This window comes from Calonectris borealis, chromosome 5 (genome assembly GCF_964195595.1).
Source record: "Calonectris borealis chromosome 5, bCalBor7.hap1.2, whole genome shotgun sequence".
NCBI classification, from domain to species: Eukaryota; Metazoa; Chordata; class Aves; order Procellariiformes; family Procellariidae; genus Calonectris; species Calonectris borealis.
Genome location: NC_134316.1, coordinates 36028882 through 36055146, shown reverse-complemented (window position 1 = coordinate 36055146; position 26265 = coordinate 36028882). Strand labels below are relative to the sequence as shown.

Sequence of the window (26265 nt, the reverse complement as noted above, 5' to 3'; positions counted from 1 at the left end):
TATTTACTAAAACCATCAAGAACAAAAAAATCTCATTAACATGCATCCCATGATAGTGTGTGCTTAGTGCAAAAACAAGTATGAAATCATGAGTGTATAGTCATAAAGAATAATAGAACATATTACACTTACATTGAAAGCATGAAATAGGGTAACTAAAAGCAAGCCTAACCGTTTATGGAAAACATCAGATGAAGCATTTTCCACACCCATGCCGAAGTTGAATGATGAGCGGAACTCAATGGGCATACTCAAACGACAATATATCATATCTGAATTGCTGTTCTGTGTGCCAAATGTTTTGTGAGTAACTTTTAGCCGAGGTGGATTCTCAATGGTTCCATCAATTCTCCATATCTAAAAATAATAGAAATAATTTTAAAATAATACTATTCCAAGAAAAATGCTGAAAAGTTTCATTAAGCAACTAGAGGATGAGATAACTTGAAGAGTCAACTTAAATTATTCAAAATGAATTAATTTCAAAACTATGCAATTTTCTTCTCTTACAGGGAATCTAGCCTGAAGAGCAAGGGAAACAACAGATTCAGTATATCCTGACTACAGTAAATATTTTCAAATTGGTCCATACAGCATTTAAAAAAGAAAAGTATAGATTTTATTAAATTAATTCACTTTGAGTGCACAAGTCACTGAAAAATTGCTTCACAACAATTCGTAGTTTTCTACCACAACACAAAGAAATATCAATTAGAATCCTTCAGATGATCATTATGAAGTCTGAGTCTGATGATATTATTTTTCCTTGTGCTGAAAAAGTGAGTATGCTTTTAAACTCAGTGATAGGAACATTTCAGAAACTTTTAAAGACAGGAATACACTTGAAATGATCCTGATAAACTGAAAAAAAAGCTGAGATCATTTAGTTGGAATTCAGTGAAGTCATTTTGTTTAAGAAGGTAATGTTCAAAGATAAGTATTAGGGAATAATTGGCTAAACACTTAAATTAAACTAAATGGCCTAGGGATTATAGTACAAAAGCTGGTCAGGAATTCAAACATGTAATTGTGGAATATATTAATATGGAATATTTTATACAAAACATAGGACATTATTCTACTCTAGAGTAGATTAGTTAAGGATTTGTGGAATTCCTGTCACAGGTGCATCATAAGAATGAATGAAACAGATATCACTCAGTGACATGACAAGTACACTTAAATGTCCCTCAGATTAGTGAAGTGGACTAAATCAGTCTTTGTTTAGCTCACACTTCCATACCTTAAGTGATGCTGAATTCAGCTGAACAATTTTTAGATATTTAAGAAGAATGTATAGTAGAGAAGGTTTAAGAAAGGTAGAATGTAAAAAATGGTTCTAAGACATCACAACTGACATGTTTCAAGAAGCTAACCACAACAACATAAATTAGTAAGACATATAATAGAATGGATAGGTATACCCATATCAATGGTAATACTACCATAAATTAAGTTGGAGATAGACAAGATCATCTGGAATTATCTAAGAGTGACTTAATAGATTTATATGACAAACTATCTGATGACAGTAAGTATTAGTAAGGGTTTAAAGTCTCAGCTTGCTAAACAAACAGTTGATAAACAGGTGTCTCCCCAACATGTAATGTTACCTCAATGTGAGGATGATTTTTTGGCACATTGACAAACGTTGGTAAGCGTTTACTAAACCACATAGCAACATCTCGGTTCATGTTGACAGCAAAAGGTTCAAAACCTTCTTGAAGGCCACACATTGTATAATACTTGAATGTACTGGCATCCATTCCAAGGTTCATACGACCAATCTGAGATAGACCCAGTGCACAAATTGGAACAAAACCTAAGAAAACGATACAACAACAACAAAAAAGTCAACAGTAATTTATTTGGAGAATACAAGCATTCTATTTTGGATTCATCTAATGTGAACTAAACTTTAGCTCCTACAAGTAATGCACATGAAGTGATGACAGTAGCAAGCATTTAAAGCCACCTTCAATACTAACGTTTAAGTTCAATACAATTGCTACCAAAAACCCTGAGGACTTAGGCAATGAATGGACATTACACACACTATCCCATTTATTTAAGCATTAAACCAGTTTACAATTGTTATTAGTAAGTAGATTTGTGTGAACAACAAACAAAAAAATGTCAAGTCAAGAGGTAGTTTTGTGAACAATCAGATTTAAAAAACCAAGATTTGTCAAATCAGTTATTCATTTATTAGAAGAATCAGTTATCTTCATCATTTTTAGACTAATAAACATGCCTTTATACAATGAGTTGGACACTGGAAGACAATGTTGGCTAGATCAAAGTTATTAACAAATGTTAAGTATGCTCTCTGAGGGCACTGACGTTTCAAAAAGGACTTTGAGATGAGGTTCAGGTATCTCAGTACATCTGTTTAAAATTTAGTTTGTCATTAGTAGCTATAAATTTGTTTCCAACCTTCATCCCTCCATCATTCATGATGGACAAATACACACTTCTTTAATGCTGGCATTTTTTATGACTGAACCTTTTTGGTCTCCATATACATGTAGCAGCCAATAGACGGGGATGAAAGGCTGTTGAATTATTTCTCCATCTCGCAAGAAACAGAACTTGGAGCAATTTCAGGGAAAAGCCAATAGTTCAACTTCTAAAGGAGAAATTTTCTGTCCTACACTTCAATTTTAAGCCTTCAGAAAAGCTCTCTTAAGACAGTCCCTCATTCTCTACCATTAGAAAAACTGTATCAATGGTCAGACCAAAGAGGGACAGTAAGCAATTGCAAAGTCTTTTGGCAATTACTAACGGGCATGAAGCTACTACTGGTTGGAGGAGATATGCTTCCAAAGAAAATGTCAACTAAAAAATAAAACAAAACAGTTTGAAAATATTCCTTGCCTCCTTCAATACAGTCATGTAGATAATACTGTTCAAAAAAGCAAAGGCCAAAAACAGAAGAGGAAAAACAGCCCAGGAAAAGGAGAAATGCAGAAAAGCTATGAATAGGACAGAGAAAAAAAAAATTACAAATCAGACTCAATTTATGTTGCAAAGATTTGTTCTTTTGGTGCAGCCTCTCACCACATAGTACTCATTTTGTCCTTCACAGACAAGGACATAATATGTGTATGCTCCAGTGAGATAATCAAAGACTACATTTCAGCTTTTGGGAATTTTTCAAGATGCTTATTATTACCACTTCTTCTTAACACTGTAGTTCAGTTCTGTGAGTAAGCTTAACAAGGCTCGAAGAAAATTTACCCATTCTGATTACTGAAATCCCATTAATATCTTCTTGTGGTTAAAGGAAAAAAAGAAAATCAATTTGTGCCATATAAGCGCTCTTAAAATAAATTTTTGTGAAGTTAATGTGTAGCACAGTCTGAAGGCTCACATCAGTGAAACACGATTTCTCAGCTCACTAAGCCATTATGACAGACTAGTTTTTCTGGGGTTTGTTTTTTTTTTTTCTTCTTCTCATAACCATGTAACTATAAAAAGAAAATTACCACTTTCTATTCCAAAGTCAGCAAACGCAAGTTCTGAACCTTTACTGGTTATAAGCAACTCTCCATTCAGAGTAAAGATAATTGATTTGTCATCCAAGTTTATCATACAACCAACCACGTCTCCTGGTTGCCAGCTTCGTCCAAAGAATCCACTGCCTTGATGCCAACGCTGGCCCTAAACAAAAAAACCAAGTAAATAAACACCATGCTAAAATTAAAAAATAAAACACAAAATAAATAAAGTAAAACAAACAAATATTTCACCTTCCAGGATCTCAAAGTAATTTGCAAACAGTACTGACCATGGCTTTCAGGTAATTAATTTAATTATTATCTTAGTTATTTCACGGAGAGAAACTAAGGCACCCTAACTTCAGTAATATGCAAACAGCAGTTTAGAACCTGGATGATAACCATTGTTCATTGGATTCCACTTCTCACATGCAGTGTCATTATCATCCATCTGGTCCTTTCGGAGTCAAGTTTTGGAAGAAAGAATGTGCAGAAAGCAGAAAAGAAAGAAAAGGGAAAACAGAACTGTGGTTCTCTCTTCCAGTCATTGAAGAATCTTTGCTTTATTTTTGTAAAACACCACTTACAAAAAAAAAGGAAGTGAATGCTGTATTTTGTTTATGCTTACAACAGACTTCTTTACTCAGTTGAGTATATCGTAGGAAGATAGATATAAACCAACATGTCTTTGTTAGCATAATTTCAACAACCAGAACCAAAATGCAGATACTATGCAGCATGAAACAGAGCTCAGAAATATCTTTATATGAATCAAAAATATTACAGTAGTTGATCTGGAGAATACAGAGGAAACCTATACGGTAGTTCTCTGCCTAGCCTGTTCATAGGTCAAAAAAAAGATAAAGATGTACTGACTTTGCTTCCTTCAAATACAAATGCTTGGTCATCAGCGCCCAATTCTATGTCAGGTCGACAGCCTGGCCTGGCCCAGCCAACACGCATATCTCCACCTGTCACAGCTTCAAATTCAAAGTACCACTTTCCAGACTTCACTGCATAAGACTGTTCTACTCTGAAAAATCGTATCTTGTCGATGCTGACTTTTTCCACTGTTTGGTCAGCTGTAAAAATAAACAGAGAAAAAACCCCCACCTTTTATAATTAGATGAAACTATAAACGCCACCGTTTAGCTCTTCATCTGTCCCCGGTATTTTCTATATCTGAAAACAGCCATTATCTACCATTTCATGTTTAAGAACCTTCACAGTAAAAGTTAAAAAAGGAGTAACAGTAATCAGCATACAGAGCCTCCCACATTCTAATTCTATACAGGATGAGTGATTATCCGCTATTTAGAATCAGAATATTTCAAAGTATCACTCAATGCAGAGCCCCAAACTCAAAACTGACTAGAGGAAACCTCAGAAGTGTAAGATTACTACATGCAATACAATCCAATGCAATAATGCAGTATTACAATACAACAAAACACTTTCCTACACAAGCCAATACATTTAGAACATTTTAAAAAAATTATCAAATAAGTTTTGTTTTGGTTTGGATTTTTGTCAAAAAATTACAGTGGCATAGGAAATATGAAGAAAAACTTCTAAACAAATTTCTGCTCCTCATTTCAATAAAAAAAAATTACTGAACTTGGTGCACTACTTTGACTACTTCTTAAGAATCGAGTTTGACTTGAAGTAGTCAAACCTAATCTGCACACCATGTAAAAAAAATCTTTTAAATTAATCCCATATTATTTTATTTCTTTCATTATTTCCAAATGAAAACCAATATGTCCACTCATGCTCCAGATTTTCTCCAATCTAAAAATCATGGAAATTAGAATTATCATATCATTAACTACAACCAATTTTTAAGAAGAATATATCTCAGTAATATACAAGTAATTTACAAAGTATATTTGCACCTTTCATTAAAGTCCACTGCAAAAATACACTACTATTAATTCATATCTTATGTTTTCCCTATTTATTTCAGTGTTTTATGTTTTTTTCCCAGCACTGAGGGGAAAAAAAGGCCATGATTCGTATTGAAAGTACATACCTATCTCTTGGTCAGGTGGCTCAATACTATAACCATAGCCTGCAAACGTTCTTATAGCTTCACGGAGGCTATCTCTGTTTGATTTTTTAGTACGTTCATCTAATAATGCATATGGCACTAGGCGAGGATTACGTTTGTTCTTAAGATCCTAAAAGGGGTTATAAAAAAAAACAAGAAGAAAACTGTGTTTAAACATCACAAAGATTTTATATGAGACAGAGTGTATTCTGAAATAATGTGAAGATTACAGGAGAGAAACAATATTGATGAAGAACAGTTCTATGAATGCAAGCCCAATTGTTAATATTAAAAACCTAAAGACAAGAATGAAAGAGAAGTATGGAAATATATTCTCATACATCCTGCAGCTGCAGCCATGCAGGTCTGACAATCTACTCAGACTTGCATGGGCAAGGCTTCTTCTCCTGCTCCCCACCCCCTCTAACTTTTCCAGATATTACACGACATTCAGTATTTATCCTCTTATTTAACACTCCCAACTGATGTTCCAGAAAACAAAATCTCATGTTATTTACTTATTCCAAATGCATCTAAAGAAGTCCTTACCTGCTGAATGCCATAGGTCCATCCTTGCTTTATTCTGTCTTTTGCCCAGACATTATGTGCATTTTCTGCTAGTTTGTCAACTAGAAATTCTTGAGAAGGTAACAACTTCACTTCAGAAAGATCAAGAGGGGCAGGTTTATATCCATTTGACATCATATAACTGTAAGTCAACAAAGGAAAACAGAGAGTCAAGATACCCCACTAATGGTATTTAAAGTTTTCTATGTGGCGTTCATAGGGTGGGGTTCACTTTCTCTCTCCACTTTTCAATCTCCTACTCTCCCATTTCTTTGAAAAAAGTCCTGCATTGCATTTGGTCATTGACAAGGATATAAATTGTGTTCTAGCAGAGTCTCATTTTCCACCTACTTGCACCCTACCTAATTAAATGTGACCTAGATCTGTATGTGCACCCCTAAATAGTTGCTACGAAAAAACCAAATTGTTATTAAATGAGTACTCTTTATACTTTTTTAATATTTGTCATTTAAAACTTTCAAGTAATTTCTATTTTAAAGATCTGCATGACCAATCATGTGCTCTGTACGTCCATATCGGGTATGGGTTCGTATCAAGCATTTTTAAAATGACCTTACAATATTTTCATTTAATTAATACCCTGTAGTTACAAATAATATATAATAGTTTTCATAAGGTACGTACTTTTTAGGAAGTTTGACTTTTTCGAGATCTTCCTCAGCTGCTGGATGAGCATGAACAATGTGACATCCAAGAGCCAAAAGGGTTCTGCCAACATAAAAAAATGGCAGTAGTGAAACACAACATAATAATCCTCACCTGTTTTATAAATTTCTCTTGGTTTCAGTATAAATACACAGAACTAATGATATTTAAAAACCAGGGAAGTAATTCAAAATAATGGAATTTCAAAACCCAAATATTTTAACTTATCAAAAATAATAAATAAAACCTTCAAAGTCTAAAAAGGTCCAAATGCGTGGCTTGAAAGTTATTCCACTTTATTAAAACCAATAGGATTTGGTGTTGTTTTTTTCTTTGTATCTCTGTAGAGACAAGATTTTTCTAAATCGCTCTGAATGTGTTCCTGGAACTTCTAGCAAAGTTAGCAGAACACACTTTGAATTAGATATTCTAATGTTTTTATATCTTACAACAGTATGAAGTGCTTGAATAAAAATAAAAAAAACCCAAACTTTATTTTCTTTTAAATTTAAAGCTCACTTGAGGGTTTCAGTTGACATTTGTAGATTATAATTCTTCTCTGTCTCAGGCAATTTTGAGAATTCCACAAGACAAGGATGATGCCTTTTATTATCATCCCGTATCTGTAACAAAACAACAGAAGAGAGTACTTTCCTGATACCAGATTCAAGCCAGAGTCAGGGTAAAAAAATCAGTTAATTCTTTGCAATAATGAAGACATTGTAAACAATACCATTTATCTTTGCTCAACGACAGTTACTCATCATTATATAAATGAACTTTCCCATAATTCATTTATAATGCACACTATAAGTACTCCTCTATAACCAACAAAATCTGAAAAAATATAGCAATTTCATGCGTTCTGCATAAATGCACGAAACACAAGAAAGCAAGCCTGTAAACTCAATGAACATTTCTGCTGAATGCCTGAGCAATATATGCTCAATAGAGCACAACCTGATCTATTGTACACATTCTGATTCAAAAACCTTAAAGAATCACTTGGTAACGTTTTCCAAATTCTACTGGAATAATAAAGCAGAGCATTCTTTTTCTGATATCAACATAAGTCTTTGAATACTTATCTGACTCTTAATTAAACAAGCTCGCTCACTCAATGGCCAGTGCTTCTATCCTGATGGCAACTGAGAGTTACAATATTTCACATACAAAAACCTTTTTCAATTGCCAAAGCTCAGAAACATTAAAAAGGTTAGTAAAGCTCAGAATTCCAACAGCAATGACATTTTAGCAGACAGTATGATAGAGTTATTGAAGAAACAGGTAAATCAAGTCCATAAGTAAAAACAGCAGAAGATAAGAGAATGAAAAAGATTCTTCTGAGGTAGAATACAGTTGTGGTGGGCATATAGAGGACTATCCCAGTAAAACTGAATTTGAAAAGAAGCAAGATGAAATAATCTAAATTCAAGGCAGAATACAGCCTTTAGAATTTTATATTACTAGGGGAAGGTACCAATTTTAATATAATTGTTGAATTTAACATAATATTCTAAATACAATATTCTTGGCCTACTTGAACTGTTTTTCATTTGGTGACATCCATTAGGCAGGGAATGCCTTGTCATATGCATTTAAATAATGTTGACCAGATGGCCTTACTCTCTTCAAGCTGTTAGGTTATACCGCATTATAAGGGATTATTATAATGATAAGTTTTAACTGTAACTAATTAAATAAAAAAACCGGAGCTTTGAGGAACTTGAATGTTTACAAAAGTCACCAAAATCCTGTCTCCATTATCAATAGAAGGAAATTTCCACAACGGACTTTTTGCTTGTTATCTCTTTGATTCCCAATGCTAGAGTAATCAAAGAGTTAGTTGAGGGGTTACTCACTATTGGTATGATTTTCAGTAGAATTCCATCTTGGTATAGCTAGTATGGTTAATTACTTACAGTGCTAAAATATGTACCTTATTTATATTCCAAATTTGCCTTCTAATCACTAGTTAATATCACTGTCTCCTGCCAGCTTACATGTTCATCTATTGTCCGTAATGTATAGATCACCATTAAATACTCCGTTCAACTTCCAAATCCAGGTTTTCTGGTAGGAGACTTAACTTAATATAGGTGACTGTACCCAGACAGGCCATTCAAAACATACCTTGCCATACGTCCAGCCCAGTTCTATTTTATTCATTCCCCACAGTTCATGGATATTTTCAGCTAGTTTGTCCCGGATCTTTTCAAGATGAAAAGGAAGAGCAATCTAAGAAAGGAGAATAACAATTCCACAAATAAGAAAAGGTTCCAGTTACCACACCTTGTAGATCCAAGATCATCTAGTTCAGTTAAATACACCACAACACACAAATGATGAATTGCTAAGAAAGGGGGCAAGCTAGCTTAGTTTTTATATTGTGAATTTAAATTTTGTTAAGACATATTATTGCATACATAACATACCTGACTGGTGTCTATTGGACAAGGGATAAAGGAAGCTTGGGAGAGGAATTGTGTTGTACCCAGCAAATCCCTCACTCCATCAGAATCTCTTTTATATTCTTTCACTGGTTCTAGTTTCATCTTCTCTTTTGGAAGCAATGCTTCATAACAAGGAGCATAGCCAGCAGGAGGCAGAAATTTAAACTCTCCATGACGTCCACCCAATAAGAAACGAACTCTGTGCAATTTTCAATGAAGAAATTATACTCTTAAATAGTCAGCATATACTAACATTATAAATAAATAATTTAGAAACTTAAACATTTATTTGAATAGTATTTACAAAAATGCAGGTATTTCATGCTTTGATAAATACCAAAGAGTTACCAAGCATTCATACTAGCAGATACTATCAATAACACCATCACCTACCCACTATTTTTTGAAAATTTTTTTGGCCAAAGCAAAACTAGTTATTCAATGCAGTAGCGTATTTTCAAAAAAAATGTTTCTTACTTAAAATCAAATGGTTGTAAATTGTGAAATTTTTAATGCATTTAAATTATTTGGAAACACAAATCTAATTTACATTGGACTGTTACTCTAAAAAATCCCATAGGGACTATTTATATACCACTTGAAAGTTTTAAAGTAACTTCTCTGTGCACTCATGCAGGCAGTTGGCACATGAGGAAAAAAAACCCAGAGGATATGGTGAAAAAAAACCACTACAATCATAATACATAAATCAAGCAAACAAAATTATACCAAATAATGCAACTGGGCATGAGTTTCAGAAGCATAACCAAGATTCCTATTAAACCCCTGAAGTTTTCTGTTTCTTCTCAGATACATATTTTTCATATAAATTTAAGAGTATACCAGGAAAAACAACAAAGACAAAAAACTATCCAACTTATTACTTTGGTCCTCATGTAGGCAAACTCTAGAGGTAAACAACCACAAAAATTAAGAGCAATTGTTATCTCTAGGAACTAGCCCATACATTGATTGTGATGGGGTGACCAGAAGCAACATATACGACTTTTTACTTACAGTTCTAGAAATATTAGAACTATCAGATCAAGATATTTCATTGACAGTAAGAGACATTAATAATATAAAAAGAGGAGAAAAATTAAGACACACAAGTTTTCTCAAACAGGATGTACATTAGCACAAGTCACAAATATCTGAAATGGTTCAATGTCCACAAGAAATGTATTATTACTGATTACTTCTATTAAGCTTGAACTTTCTAATTTCATTTTAAAAATACAATGTTTAAAAGATTTGAATGATCCCAAGGCAGCTAAGTATTTGAGATGACAACTTTGAGCTTAGACCTCTCTTTATGGAAAGCCCCCACACAGATCAAAATACTTTAAAAGGAGGTCAATTTTATTTTAAAACCTAGAAGTCTAACTTCCTAAATAGACAAAAGTCAAAGGAAGAATCAAAACGAAAAAACGTTCCTGAAATTCTTCCCTTGCCAACCATACCCCAGTAAATAGCTCCTTGCTTCCTGCCAACTTGGTCAATTTTTCTGAGTTGTGGCAAATCATTCAACCTCACCTGATGTTTGTGATGTTCTTATTCCTTCCAAGGCCTGTTTTCTTCCTGCTCTTCACTGCAGTATCTAAACCTCCACACAGGCTATATCCTCCTAATGCCGCACACTCCTTTTTAAAAACCTGAACACTCCAAAAAGTTGTAGCTTTTTGTCTCATTTTAAAAGAAATGTTCAGATCTTTCAATTTGAAAAACTTATTTTAATTTGTCTGACCTTAAACTTAAACAGAACCCTCCTGAAAATCAAATGTAAAGCCATATAACTCCTAAAAGACAGCTAGAAATAGTTCAAGAGATTGATTTAGGTTAATTACTACTCCTTTTGCTTCATTTGGAGTTGTACATAGGCAACTGCGCCTACCATTCTAGCAATTTACTAGCAGTTACACTTAGTTTTCGTAGCCCGAATGACAAGACTATGCTAAATAGTCTTTTGCTTACTACAAAGGCTGTGTGTGAAAGACAAGACTCCCATGATAACAGTATTTAACATACCTCATGTCTAATTACTGAAAGCACCAGGCATTTACTTTTGAGATGTTGACTTTTCATGTCAAGACATCCACACCCCTAACTTCCCTAAAAACATGCTGGATGGCTCATTTAAAGTTAATCTCATATTTCATTTCTTTATCTCTGTGCTTACGTACTTTTTAAGAAGAGGTTAAATAAATCTGAGTAGAAGAAAAGTAAAATAGAAGAAAATGAATTCTCAATACACAGTTGCTGCTTAAATTCCTTGATTATTTGAATGGCCATATTGTAGTACTACAAGCAGAGCTCATAGCACCATTGGTAGAAGGAGGAAAAAATGGATAGGGAGAAAATGTCTACAGTAAAAAACAGAATAAGAGACAGTGCAGGTAAACAGGTGCTGAAAAGGGTTTAGAGAGGAAAAACTGAGGACGGAATGATAAAGCAGACCCAGAATCAGTGATTGAGAAAGTCACAGAAAGCAGAGGAAAGGCAGATAAGCCACAACAGAAGTAGAAACATAAGAGTTTGTGCCCAGTGCAGAACACACTCCTCCACTCATAAACTCAGGATTCCCATGTAATAACATTTCTCTGATATTAACAGACACAGAAGGTGACATATAACCTGCTACTGCCATCAGCTACTATTAACTACAAGGGAAAATGCTCTCACAAAATACACAAACACCACCAAATAAGAATGAAGAAAAATAATTACACCAGTTTAGGCAGATTTTTTACAGAAAAAAGTAATGAAAATTTTCAAAAGCTCTTGTACTACTGCAGCTACATAGTAGGGTCATTCCCAGAGAATAAATGAAAATTGATTTATTAAGCCCTTCCCAGGCCCACTTTATTCTGTTTGGTCTCTGTTAGTATTCTCACCTGGGAGGTTCTCTTAAGCATGAGATGCTCCAGTATTTATATATTGATCACAGAAGGAAAAGCCCACAGAGAACTAGTTATCTGATTTACTTCACCTCAGAGAAACAAAGATTTCTTTTTTCTTAATTGCTACATGTATGAACCATTTATAACTTGAGCTTTCTTTCACTTACGAAAGCTATATACTGTCTATTCTGGCCATACCGAACCTTCACATCTCAAAAATTACCATTTACCATGACAGAAACCCTCCTTTAAATAAAAGCCAGCCCTTTGCATTTTTTCACTCCTTCACCACAATATCTTAGTCCACTCCTGACTATTTCTTCTAAGTTTGGCAGTTTCTGGCAGCTATTGACATCTAGACCGTTAGCATTTTTTCATAGTGAAAAATTTTCATAACTTATCCTAAAATTGTTGCCTGTCAGTACCAGCAATAAAGATGCTCTAAGATGAACTGAACAGAAATTGGTCATGTTATAACAACAGTGCAAGAGCTAGTGTTCTGTTGTTGTGTCAGCTTTGTACTGTTAACACAAGTATTTTGGCCATTTAAGTAGACTGACATTTGCAGATTTTCTGAATGAATTAAAGGTAACATGACAATAGAAGCCTGAAGATGGTAAGTTTGAATCTCAGTATTTTAGCTACAAAAAACAGGTAAGAAATGGGCAATATTAGTAACGAGATTCCAAAACCGCTTCCATCAGTTCTTTGTGTTTCCTACTGTGAATATAGTATCAGTTTTCATGATTCCTGCTGAGAAAGCCAGTGAGAATTTTAATTAGTGCCAAATGTAGTGCTGTGTTTCTAATGTGTTTTTTTCACTGATAATTGGAATGAGACAAAATTAATTTCCCCCAGGTCACCAAATACTCATAAAATAATAATTTTCAGACACTGTGACTTGGTCAAATTGCTAACAGGCTCACATTTCATCCTTTAAGCGAAATCATCACTACACTACACTACACCTTCCTGCCTCCCTCCCTCCCAGCTGCTGGTTGGGCAGAACCGAAACAACAAAACAGAACAAATTATACATGAATTTGGACAATATTTTCTGTGACAAGACACCAAAGAAAACAACAATTAAAGTTAAGTTGTACTTACTTTACACCTGCTGATAAGCTTACAACAGGGAAGAAAAACCCTTCTGTACTGAAGTTCTCAAACATTCCTTGTACAGGCTGTCCATTAATGCGGAATGAAATGCTGGGTACACCTAAATCCAAGCAGCAGCTAACCACATCATCAGATGCTAATAAATGCTGATTGACAGATGCTACAGCTCTGGGTACTCGACCTAGGATAAAAGTACTCAGTAATCAGAAGCTTTAAGCAGACTCTCACAGGTTTAATAATGGAATTATTTCCTCAAAAACACATCAAGTTTTTTGTTCGTCATCACGAAGACATGATCTTGCCTTCATCTGTTTTATGAATGGTTCTGCTTTTAGAGACAGACAGTGAGTCAACATTCTTCAAATTGATATGTGGCAGAAAAGTGCATAAACTGAGCAAATCACTTGAGATCTCTGACACTGTTTGCAAGACAGAACATGCTCAGCTGAAATCATGCAAGTTCACACTGTAGCCTGATGCAAGAGTACTGAGTCACAGTAAATGATGCCCTCTTTATAAAGCTAACATTGATATATCCAATCTTTTTTTTCTTTAGTTATTTGTGAAATACCAGATTCACATATCTCTGAATATTCAGTGGTGAGACACTGGAACAGGTTCCCCACAGAAGTTATGGATGCCCCGTCATTGAAAGTGTTCAAGGTCAGGTTGAACAGGGCTTTGAGCATCCTTCTCTAGTGGAAGATGTCCCTGCCCATGGTAGGGGGGTTGGACTAGATGATCTTTAAAGGTCCCTTCACACCCAAACCATTCTATGATTCTATAATTCTACTGGTGTTGTGATTATGACCAATATCCAGGTTTACTGTATCAAGAGGCAGAATGGTATACTGGGTTATCAAAAAATGGATCAAGAATTCAATGGGCCAGGTTTTCCTTTCTTACAGCCATACACTAAAGAGAGGGAGCTTCATTTTCCCTACCTGGGAAGGTGGAACCTTACAGCCGTGCACAAGACTCAGCAATTATAATAACAATTAACTAAAGATAACATATCTCAAGTAATCTAACTATACACATTTACACATAACTGAAGTTTTTCAATCGCACTTGAGTATCTGAGTATATTTTTAGCCAAGGAATATCTCTTCAGAATTCCTTTCAAAACAATTCCCTTCACAACATTGTATTTTAACTGTAAAGCAAGTCTAATTAAGCAGTTAAGCACTATTTGGAACTTCTTAACTGTTCAGGACAGCTAAAGTACTCTGAATTTTCCCTTACTGCAGGATCTGAGATTTAAGAAACTTTCCAGCACTGTATTTCTGAGGTTCAATTAGTGTTTAACTTTGTATTAATGATTTATTCAGCCATTTCTAATGGAGTATGTTACAAATGTCTCCCAGCCTACTCCCAAAAATCATTGTTTCTGTCATTTGAGAATTGTTCAGTAGTGCTGAAAAAAAAAATTGAAGTATGTGTGTGCACACACACAGAGATATTTTATATAAAAAATCCGATGCTAGAACAATGCTAATATAATTGAAAAGTCAAACACACCCAAATTAGGAAATGTTAGAATTAAGGCCATAAAATCGAATTCAGCTTATTTATCTACAACACACCTCTTAATTGTGTGGCCCCACACTATTTTCTTCTGAGCAATTAAAGAGTACTTAGCTGTATATGGCATTTCAAGGCACTAAGAAATAGGGGAAATTAATGATTTTGCCTTGAATGGTGTATAGTAAATAAAGCACAAGTCACAAATTGAACAAGTTAAAAAATAACCATCATTTACTATATGCAAGAGAGATTTGGAAGGAAAAATTACACGCTACTTCATAATTAAAGATTGTACAAACAAGGACTGAAATAATGTCTGCTTTTTTTCCCCAAACTTCTGAATGCTCATGGATGGCTACACACTCGAGAAACAAAACCATTGAATTAAGACAGATCTATAGAGTGTGCTGATATGGAAGTTTTTTCTAAGTCTTTTGAACAAATTTAAAAAGACTTTTAGAGGAAACATAGAAAGCTACATTCCTGGTGAAAGAAATTGTTACAAAATGTCTTTTACAACAAAATGTTACATTCCCAACTCAATGTTTGAACATGTCAGAGAAAAGGTGGCCAGAATTGTCTAACTTTGGGAAAAAATGTCCACATCTCATTCCGGAAAATGAATTCAGTTTTCAACTCAATTCTATCTTAAGGCAGAGACCCAGCCAGTAAAATTTGCTCTCAAAGAATTTATGATTTATGATACTAAGGTATAAGCCAGGGACAATACAATTTTAGACCATATTAATGCAATGTTAATAAAAGGGGATCCTTCAGTTTCATCTATATTCTTAACAAAATCTTCTATATGAACGAAAGACCTTTACCAATTAAGATAGATTGTTACACATTTTAGGTACAAAACCTAATTGCCAGAGCTCTGTTTTAAATATTTATGTAAGCAGAATACATATGTAAAATCTTGTAGAAATTTTAGCAACTGGTTCGCTTCCTACTGCTTTTCTTTCTCCTTTCATTACTTACTGATAGTTTGATTAAGAATAACGTTACAAAGATAGCAGATGATGCAATTAAGGGTATACAACTAATTACCTAAATATTTTCTTATTTTATAGCCTTATGCATTATTTCTTCTCTGATATGTTCCTTATTTAGAGAGTATTTAGGAACTTTCAGAAAGCAAAACCAACCACCAGCATTTCCTGTGTTGCCATTTGATTCTTACAATTAGCCAATAGCACTTTGCTGGTTGTCTCTACCCAAACATACATTGGTACGGTCAAAAGGTATTCTGCTGTGACAAACCTGCCTGTTTACAAAAAGTATATTCTAGATCCTTTTCCCTGGATATAGTATAGGGGAGGGATAACCACGCAAAAAAACAACAGCCTTGCTCATAGCTCCAAAGCCACTTTCCAGATAACTATGCACCCCAGAGGGATCTCACTAACCCCCCTCCAAAGCATCCTAATCAGATTCTTCTGTTTTCTCCTTTTTCCTCAGTGATTATTCTTTATAACACACTTATTGTTACAAAAATTATTTGAACTGCAATGCTTCAGATGAGCCTTCCTGTAAACTCCTTTTACTCTTCTAGAGCTCTTAATCAAGTCTATCCGATTAAATGGGCAGTGACTTCCACTTTTTTGTTAACTCAGTCCACTAACATCTTCAATTTGCTTGAACAAAGAATGGCTAATAAGACCACAAGTTTACCGTCACTGATCCTCAAGTGACCACAAAATATGCATTTGCTGGCATCCATTAACTCCCTTCTTTATAAACTGCAAGGGTAACCACTTCACTGCAGTACTAATTGAGAGTCTCCTAGATTACTACACACATTAAGAAGCATTCCTAGAAAAACTCTTTTTTTTCTGCTAAGCCTGTTTTAGATAATAAGCCTATTTTAGATAATAATTTTAGAAAAAATAAAAATATTTTTTCAAATAGCATGGCAACTACAGGTTTTCAGTTTGATATTACACCACAGAAATTTATGTTCTAAAAACAACCGAAGTTGGTAATAGTGTAAAAATTCTTATTTCTAATTGCCAAAATTATCTTTTATAAAACTATTTATCAAAATTTAAATTCAATTTATTAAATCTGTCAATGGGTGTGAGGATAATAATGTCATTTTACTTCAACTGTAGATACAAAGTGAAAGAATAATGCAAATGTAGATCCATATACAATGAATTTGCCTGAGATCAATACATCCATTGATCTTGAACAGATAGACTTAAGTCAGTATTGATCTAGATCTGGAAAATGCCATCTTTGATCAAAATCATGAAAATAGAAGCTGTCTGCTAAAAAGTTTAATTGGTATAATTCAATATTGACTAAAATCTCAGACAAGAACTCTGATCTGAAATTTCAAATAACTTCATGGTATCCTGGAGTTCTGAATGTAGCTCACTATAAAATAGCATGCTATATACACACAAGTACTGAAGGTAAAGGTAGGTAACTCCTAAACGTAAGAATAAGTGGAAGTGAACAGAGTACTTACCAGACCACAGATGAAGGCCATCAAAACCATAAGAATACAGGTCATCACCAACACCATTGCCTCCCCATCCTTCTCCACCTCCAGGATAGGGGGCATAACCTGAAGTAGAGGCCCATCCAACTCGTAAATGGGTGGGTTCTGCCGTCAAGAATGGATCAACCTGATCAATTATTAACTCAAAGTACCACTTCTTGTATTGTGCAGAGCCCTCAGCAACACCCAAAAATATGTTTGGCCTTATGCTAAGAAAGAAAATGTAAGCCAGTTAGTGTAAACATAAAATGTGACATATGAATTATATTGCTGTATAATAGTCAAATTCACTTTGCAAATACGATAAGAGTGTAGATGTCCACATTTTGCTTATAATATTTAAAATAGTGAGCCATTTTATGACTTTATACAGTTGCTGTAGAATCATCTTCTCAGGTATAGGTTCCATGCTTTGAAAAACTTATAGTCAAAAGAGGAGTAACAAGATCATTTCCTAAAATCAAAAAAACAGGAGTGAGGTTGCCAGGAAATCAAATCCCTCTTGAAACACACAAGTACTTCACAGCATGTTTACATATTCTGTAATAATTATTAGGTAAAGCCATGCTCTGTTTTGAAACAGAGAAACAAATTTCATCTTTCCCTTTCAGAACAGATCTCACTACTAATTAGCAATTTCTGTTTGAGCACAGTTTCCATTACAATTGCTGTATTGTTACTAGAAATGTTTTTTTCAGAAGTTGATACATAAACACTTCCTAAAGTGTGTGTGTCAATATTGAAAGCTGTGGAACATCTCTTAGGTTACAGTATTTTCTTCAACTAATTATCGAAGACATGCAAGTTCCATTTTTTCTAATATAACAATAAAACATGTCACTATACCTTGTCACATCATTAATCAAACGTGTTTGCAAGAGTAAGTCTCTTCTAGGCAGTAGATTGTCACAGATCAAATTTTGATTGGCACGAACTGCAACTCCATTACAGACACAGAGAGAGCAAAGCACATCGAGAATCTTTAAAAAAAAAAAAAATCAGAAGAAAGTCAGGGAAAGGCAGTTGTTAGCTTAATTTACATTCAGAATAGACCTTTAGAGAAAGGAATATAATACACATTATCATGACTGTTTTCTAAATACTTTTCACATATATGGACCAAGTGTAGTCTGTACTGCTGATAGAGGATATCAAACATTCCTGGAACACAAATTCAGAACGCAGGGTTTGCAAAATGCCTCAAAAACTTTCCTTTGAGATTCCTTATTCTCATTTCGATTAGAAAAAAGCAAAGGTAGAACAGCTGTATGTCAACTCTTTACAATTTTTTTTAATTAAATCTCATTAAAAATTTGAAATATAAAATTAAATTCTTTGAGAAATTTACTGCAGCCCAAAAAACTTTCTGAGCAAAATTAGTGGACAATTCTCAACTGCAATTCTCAAACTGCTTATGAATCTGTTCTGAAAACGTTTTCAATATGAGAAGTAATCAATTTATTTTTAAAATTAAAAACATTTAAAAGAATTCACTATAAAGGAAAATAGAATTTCAGAAAGATCTTATTCTAAAATTTTATCTTTCTTTTTTTTTGGTCACAATCTGAAAAGTGAAAGAGATTGACATAATTCTCCCACAGATTACTGAAGTAAAAGGTTTTGGAAGACAGAACACAGTAACATAGTGTTGTTTAATGCTGAGGGACAAAGCTGCACATTTTTGCAAAAAACAGAGAAGCTTAAAGATGCACTTGAGCTCTGACAAATAATCATTGAGCAATGAGCCCAAATGGTCTAAACTCTTACAGACCATCTCCAACACAAAGAACCATCTTCACACTGTTGATTACCATTTTGAAAACTGTTGTACAAAACAAGAAGCAGCAGAACAGATTATTTATTTTAGCCACTCCTGTTCTGTGCCCAGTGGGTTAGCACAAAACCATCCTCAACAGCAGTGTAAACTAATGTATTGTGAACTTTGCTATGTCCCAGCCTATGCATTTTCCTTTCTACCACCTCTGTTATTGGGCAGAAACCTCTAGCAGAAGGATAGAGGTAATAACTTAAATAACTGCAGAAACTCTGACCAGTACTCAGTGTAAAGTGTCTTAATAACCTTAATGATTATCAATAACTCAGAATTTACATATAAACTGTTTAAATAATTTCTATGCACTCGCTGACCATATTTTTGACACAAGACTTTTCATTTCAAAAATCCTTCAAATCAATAATTTCCAAGACAATTTTGGCTAATAATATTACTATTTCTTATTTCCTAAATCACAACAGAATTTCTAATCTAGCAGGAGAACAACATATACTGTTTCCAGAGTAAGAAATAAATTCATTACTTCACATTACTTCATTACTTACTGATGTTTAGTCAAAGACATTACAAATGGAAATGCACAAATCTGTTATCCAGTCTAATTCTTCTCCTGTACACAACATTTTCCTTTTCTGTTTTAAGTTCTCACTATGAGGTCTACATTAAGATGCTCCAGCTGAAAGGTTCTCTTTGCAGGTGACTGGCACAGCACAATAATCTTGCTAACAGCTAAAAAACAGTACACGAAACTTACCGCTGTAATTTCAACTTCTTTCTTATGCCTACTTATATCAGTTCACACTCCTTAACCATGCTTAAAAATACTTCTCTCCTTTTGCGCGTCTGGAGTTCGTTAGGTTCTCTGTATTACCTTCTCCTGTAAATCAGTAATTTCAGCTCACTGAAACTTTCTTTGTTCTTCCTCCAGATTACCAGTCTTTAAAATAAAATTTTAATTGAGGAAGGAAACTCACATCAGAGAATCACATATAAAACTATATTCTCCTCTCTGTTGTGATATCATCCTGATCGCAGCCAGAAACTGTGTTCACCTTCTTCTGTCATAATAAATTGCACATTGATGTCTAAATTAATTTCCACCATTATTTCTTCTGGTATAACTCAGGGTTTTTTTCCTTTCTTCTGAACACCTGTGTTTTCAGAAATTTGGATTATTTTTCCGATTTCTCATTTTATTTTGTTCTTTTCTGCTACTATTATTATTACTCAAGTTAGGAATGACTTTGCAGGATTTAGTTCTGCCTTTCTGCAAATACAACAATGGTAGTTCACTGTTTCTGCAGAGCCCTGCATCACAAAGCAAGGTACTCTGTCCACCTGCTTACAGCCACCAGAATGCTTTATTTTCTCAGCAAATCCAAAGTTCTGACTGGTTATCATATTTCTTAACTATTTGCTTGTCATACATATTTGCTGTATTTGAAACTGAAAAGCAATTATATATTACACATTTTTTAATCTCAAAGCAATTTTGCAGATGTACTTCAAGGTTATTTTATCCCTTTAAAGGTACTAAAATCACATATCTCCATGTAGACATTTCTCTGGGTTTTTTCCACAAATGATTGTAAGATTATCAATACATCCTTAGTTTTTCCAAACATACCTTGTATTTGCGCCCGTGTTTATCCAACAATGAAATAATGGATTTGATGTGCTCCTCAGCTATTATATTCAAAGCTTCTGGGCTTTCAATCAAGATGCAGTGCAACACTTCCAAAATACCTGTATGAAGGCCACAGAAATAATGTTGTCATTAAATCATCTGTGCAACTGAACACAATCTAAAAGCTCAGTAAATAACAGAGTATCTTAAGAGATGCTATCTTTTCTCCAGCCTAAAAAGAGAATGAAAACACTTTTAAAGGGTATTGATATGACTATGATGTAAACGACATTAGACACAAATGCATTATGAAGCTGCTAATTTCTGTTTTCTTTTGAAAATAGCCACAATTTTAAAACCATTTGAGAAAAATGAAAGGTTAGCTCCTTCTTTTCAATGAAAGAGATAAAGGTTTTAGTAGGGAGCATTTTACAGTATTTCGGTATTTTGTATAAAAAAACCCCTTCTCTCTCTCTCTCCATATATATATATATGTTATTTGTACTTGTGCCCACAAACAGCTCTGGTGTTATTCGATAGGAATGGGACAGTAGTCTTAATACTGTCTGACCCAATCCATTAATTCACTGAAGTCACGTTCAGCACTGATTGGATGTGGTATTGCACATACCAAATGTATGGAACCAAAAAATGCCACAAAAATGCCTGTTTAAATGTAATACTTGCTCAATTAAAAAAAAATGCAGTGTATTTGTTTTCTAACACATATTGTATTAAGGAAAACTGCTCTGACATTTATAATGTAAGACAGCTGTGTATGGTGTACTGATAGTTAATTGACATTGATAAAAGTGAGTCTTACCTGAGGAAGATTCTACTCTGTCCAATTTACTTATTAGCCAATCGAGGTTACTGGAAAACTGAGTACAATTGTTTCTGTTGCCACGAATGAGAGCAGCTGGAAAAAAACCACAAGGTGTAATTTTGTAACAGGAGATTTCCTTTTTAAATCACCAATGTTAATCATACATATTTTAACACAATTTTTAAAACAACTTCACAAAATAATAAACAGACAAATCCTAAATACACATATGTTACGGTAATAAAGAATTAAGATTTTCATTAATTTGAATATCAGCAACTGACATAACTTCTACAGAGCATGTAGTTTTTGAAGTTGACAGGGGTCTACCAGGTTAACAACAATTTCAGCAAAAAATATGTTTTATTTATGTTTTATTTTATTGTTAAATTTAAACAGAAATTATCCACCACCCTTGTTTGATGCAAATGTCAAGCACTGTCATGATCAAGAGACTGAAACACTTCTTTTTCTTTTTCTTCCTACCAATGAGTGGGAAGACCATATGCAGAAGTTTAAGCTCAAGTACAGGTTGGTTGTACTGCTCTTTAGCTCTACTTTCTGATTAAAACATGTTATAGAATGGATAGCTTTTAGACTGCAGCAGCGCGTAACACAATGTTACTTGACTGCACTTTGAAAGGTCATCAGCATTCAAGTATTTCAAGCAATACTGATTTTTTTTTCTTCCAGAAGTTGTTACTGATCATAGAAAAACAATAAAAAAGCATTTTGCATAAAATTGTCAAGGGTTTTATTATGAAGTATTAACTTAATTTTTATTACATCAGAACAAGTGTGTTCAAGATGTACCTGCAGAAGAAAATCAAGACAAAATCTGAAAAGGTCTACCTAGCACTAAAGAGGTTTTTTTTAACCCTACTTTTCTTTAAACTCATAAGACTGTAGTAAAATGGAGGCAATGGTATCTCATTACTTTCTAAAGCAATGAGAAGATTTCACCAGAAGCATCTGCATGTCTGTGCTGCGCAAATAACCTCATGGTTCATTCTTGTCCTAACTCTCGACTTGCATATTTTACTATGGTCCGGGACTAACTTTCTTTGTAATGAAATTAGAATGAATTTAGATTCCATCAGAAGACAAAATTCTCCTATATGAGGAATTACGCAACTCAGGTAGCAAATTAGTGACTTAAAGAAATACACTTATATATCTCCTACTCTATAATTTTGGCCCTACTACAATACAGAAACAGTTTGACCTAGAAAGCATGGCATTGAAATTGAAAAAAAAGATTTAATTTCTTTTTTATATAATTATTTTTATTAACATTTACATCTACGCCTTAAGTGACAAACATGGATTCAGTAGACCTACAAGTTCTGACTATCACTTCTCTTCAGGTTCATATATAAGGACTGTTTTCCAGTTTTTCTAATTTTTAAAATAATAATTCACACCTATTTGCATACCACAGGTACATTTAAATTAAACCAAACCAAAACAAAATGCATTTGGCATGCTGCACCAATCTTCTTCCTAGCTGAGATTTATTTCTCTGCTGTATCATTGCTCAATGAACTCTGTTCTCTGTAATAAATATCAGTAAGTATATGGAAGAAATCCTGTAATTTACATGATAGAATGAATAACACACAAACTATTCTTTGGTGGTGAAGCAGCAAGTAGAATATAAAGAATACATATTCTGTTTTTTTACATTAGTAGATTATTGAAGGACTTACCTAACAATTTGTAAAGGAGATTCAAAATTTCTTTCCATGCTGTACCATGTTCTTCTCTTGCAATTCCTGCAAAATGAGCTGCGCTGTTGTAGTCATTTAAGCGATCAATGCAATTCAAAACTAGTGCCAGCATTCCCTAAACATATATGACAGAGACGAAAACGAACTGTACATGAAAAAGCATCTGTTGTTGTCCTTTTAAAAGATTTTTTCCTGTACGTATTTAAAAGTTGCATCATCTTAGAATAAAAAAAAAAACAAACTACTGTGCTTGTAAGATTTGAATATGTATTTTTCTATATCAGAATCATCCATTTTAGAGAATGATTCTATACCGTTCCTTACTCAGCTAAGTATTTTAAAAAGTAAGGAATAAACAAAGCTGACAATAAAGGGTTTTACACTTTTTGTGAACAGACTCTTTTTTTACATAGGAAAAAAAAACCACTTTAAATTTATATACAAAGGAATTTTTGTTCATTAAAAAAGGTGGAAATTTTACTATCCAATAAAATATCTGTAAAACAAAAATGTTCAAATACTAGAATAGATTTTTAACTTCAGTTTGATTGGATACTAAAATGATACAGAAAACCTGCAAGCAATCCAAACATGTCTAAAAACATTGTAAAATATATTTCCTATTTATACAGAAGTGCAATTATTCCATTTTCAGAGAGAAGCAATTCTACAATTATGTAATACATATCTTTCTCTAAAACTAGCATTCTTCCAGTTTCTAGAGATAAAAAGTTCCTGTTTCACACCCTGGTGGACAGAAAAGATACCAGAAATAACATCTATCATTGATTCAAGTTTTATTTTTCATTTGGGGTATGCAGAATGTATAACTTCATAGAAAGAAAAAGAAATTTCTTGTCACAATCGTTTCTTTTAAAAATGACGTCTGTTTAAAGATGCTTAGAAGTATTAAGACCAAATTTTATGAGAGAGAGCTTGTGGCCTGTGACAAGCGTGAAGTGAAAAATACGTTACAGCAAGTTATATGGCATTACAGTCTATTTTATATATATATTTCAGCTATGGAACTCTACATTATAAATCATTTGCATGCATCTAGATGATAATGTTTAGGTTCTACTCAATGCTTGTGACATGATACACTTAAAATTAAAATAATGTAACAATTCCTCTCTCTGTACCTCTTCTTTGAATAGATTTTGTCTGTTTTTGAGTGACCGAAGCTTGCTTTGCTTATCTTCATGTTCCAGGTCTTCTTCGGGAAGCTGGAAGTAAGTAATCAGGTCTTGCAGAGTCTGAGCCATCTCCTCAACAGGCAGGGCAGTGGGTGATAGTGTTCTGTTGTTTCCACTACAAAAAACAACAAGGAAGACTGGCAGCATTATTCATTTTCCCACTGTAATTTACAGTATTTTGTAGCAGCCTATTTTCTGTTGGTATCTAAATCAAGTCTTGTTATACATACGACATATGTATATGAGCAACAGCTGATCTGAATGGTAAATCATTCAAACATCTATTGTTTGGGTGTCCAGCACTCGGACCTTCTTGAAGTGGAATTACATTTCCCTTTCTGCACTGATGTAAAGAGAGGAAATGATTTAAAAAAACTGAAAAAATGAGCAGAAGAAAACAATATAAGTCAGCAAAAAGATGAAACAGAGATGAAAGATGTACCAAAGTCCTTTCTTACAGTAACTGATTTTGTTTAGATACCTTAAATCCTATAGATGATATAGGCGTAATGTGCAGATGGACTAAAATAGTAGCAGTTATTGAGGCTGTACACCCCCAGTCTTCTAGGCAAAGAACACAAAAATAACAGGTAATCCTAACCATTAATTAGGTTTTCTGTATCAACTCTATATAGGAAATAAAGAAGAGTGGTATTTAAAAATATAAAGCATTTCAAGGAAACCTCAGTTGTCAGTAAAATAATGTCTCTTTCCTGTTCAAGCATTTGCTCAATCTTTGGTGACAACGCAATTTTTCAGGGTCTGACTCACTATTATAAATAGCATAATCTAGAAGGAGCTGATTGCTAGCAGAGGTGGCTCTGTTTTTATATCCGCAGCACAAGAAATACAACGGAGTAGTGTAGTCCCTTGTGATACTGAAGAAGTAATGTTTTAAAGGTAGTCTCATATGGTGGGTTCTGTGGAAGTGAATTCTTAGTTATAAACTCATTTTTCTTTATTTTTTCATCTATTAGGCAGTAATACAAGGATGACCACTTGATCATCATAATTAAAACTTCTGCCAAGCACTACGAAAAAATAGTTTCTTCAGTACTACATACATTCTTACCAATTTCATTGTGTATTCTTAGACATTGATCTCAGCAATTATAAATGAATATGCATTGGCACGGAATTGTATTTTACCCTAAAAATCTTCAGACAAAAACATATCGTATGGAAGAGCTATAATGAAGGAAACATGGAACTCTCACTGAATTGAAGATCTTTGCCTTGCTGCTTGTTAAAGAGCTATTATTGTATAAGTTTAGTAAGGCGAGATAAATATCATGAACAATTTAAAGAATGAGGGAAGGGAAGAGGAACAAAAGTAACAAAAGAAATAGCATAATAAAACTATGCTTCAAAATGCCCCATATTTTCAAATCAACATAGCTAAAGGTATTATTCGAAAAGTCAAATACACCACACATGTAAGACAGTTTTCATGATACTTCCCTTCACTATTCGAATACTAAAGCCCTCATCAGAACAATCAGTTTACAACTATTTCCATGTAAAGTCTCAAACTTATTGGTAATTAAGGTCTGTCAAAATTAAGCTAAACTGGAAGTGACAGAAAACATTCTGAACAGTTTTGTACAAATTGACAAGCCAGATGATGTAAAGCAGTAGAAGAAACCTTTTTAGGCACAACATATACTTAAAGAGGACTGGAAAAATTTAAGCTGAAGCAAGTGCATTAATATGGTGAAAGCAAGTCAAACCTTGATTCAAAAAAACCTGTTTCATAAATAATATTGTTTAAATACAGGCTTGAATCCAGAAACTGGG

General features: G+C 33.8%; 1 protein-coding gene across 1 annotated transcript in view; it reads right to left on the bottom strand.

Annotated features, from left to right (window-relative positions):
* The window catches only part of RYR3 (ryanodine receptor 3), a 256141-nt gene that overhangs the window by 134161 nt on the left and 95715 nt on the right, over nucleotides 1-26265 (bottom strand). The window contains exons 13-29 of the mRNA XM_075151795.1: nucleotides 24415-24583; nucleotides 23252-23387; nucleotides 21540-21635; nucleotides 20717-20835; nucleotides 18141-18274; nucleotides 17262-17503; nucleotides 13244-13436; nucleotides 9219-9435; nucleotides 8917-9021; nucleotides 7303-7406; nucleotides 6763-6846; nucleotides 6100-6259; nucleotides 5533-5680; nucleotides 4377-4582; nucleotides 3489-3663; nucleotides 1614-1822; nucleotides 173-357 (exon numbers count right to left, since the gene is read on the bottom strand). Of these exons, the coding sequence (XP_075007896.1) occupies nucleotides 173-357; nucleotides 1614-1822; nucleotides 3489-3663; nucleotides 4377-4582; nucleotides 5533-5680; nucleotides 6100-6259; nucleotides 6763-6846; nucleotides 7303-7406; nucleotides 8917-9021; nucleotides 9219-9435; nucleotides 13244-13436; nucleotides 17262-17503; nucleotides 18141-18274; nucleotides 20717-20835; nucleotides 21540-21635; nucleotides 23252-23387; nucleotides 24415-24583 (2682 nt within the window). The remainder of the gene's footprint in view (nucleotides 1-172; nucleotides 358-1613; nucleotides 1823-3488; nucleotides 3664-4376; nucleotides 4583-5532; nucleotides 5681-6099; nucleotides 6260-6762; nucleotides 6847-7302; nucleotides 7407-8916; nucleotides 9022-9218; nucleotides 9436-13243; nucleotides 13437-17261; nucleotides 17504-18140; nucleotides 18275-20716; nucleotides 20836-21539; nucleotides 21636-23251; nucleotides 23388-24414; nucleotides 24584-26265) is intronic.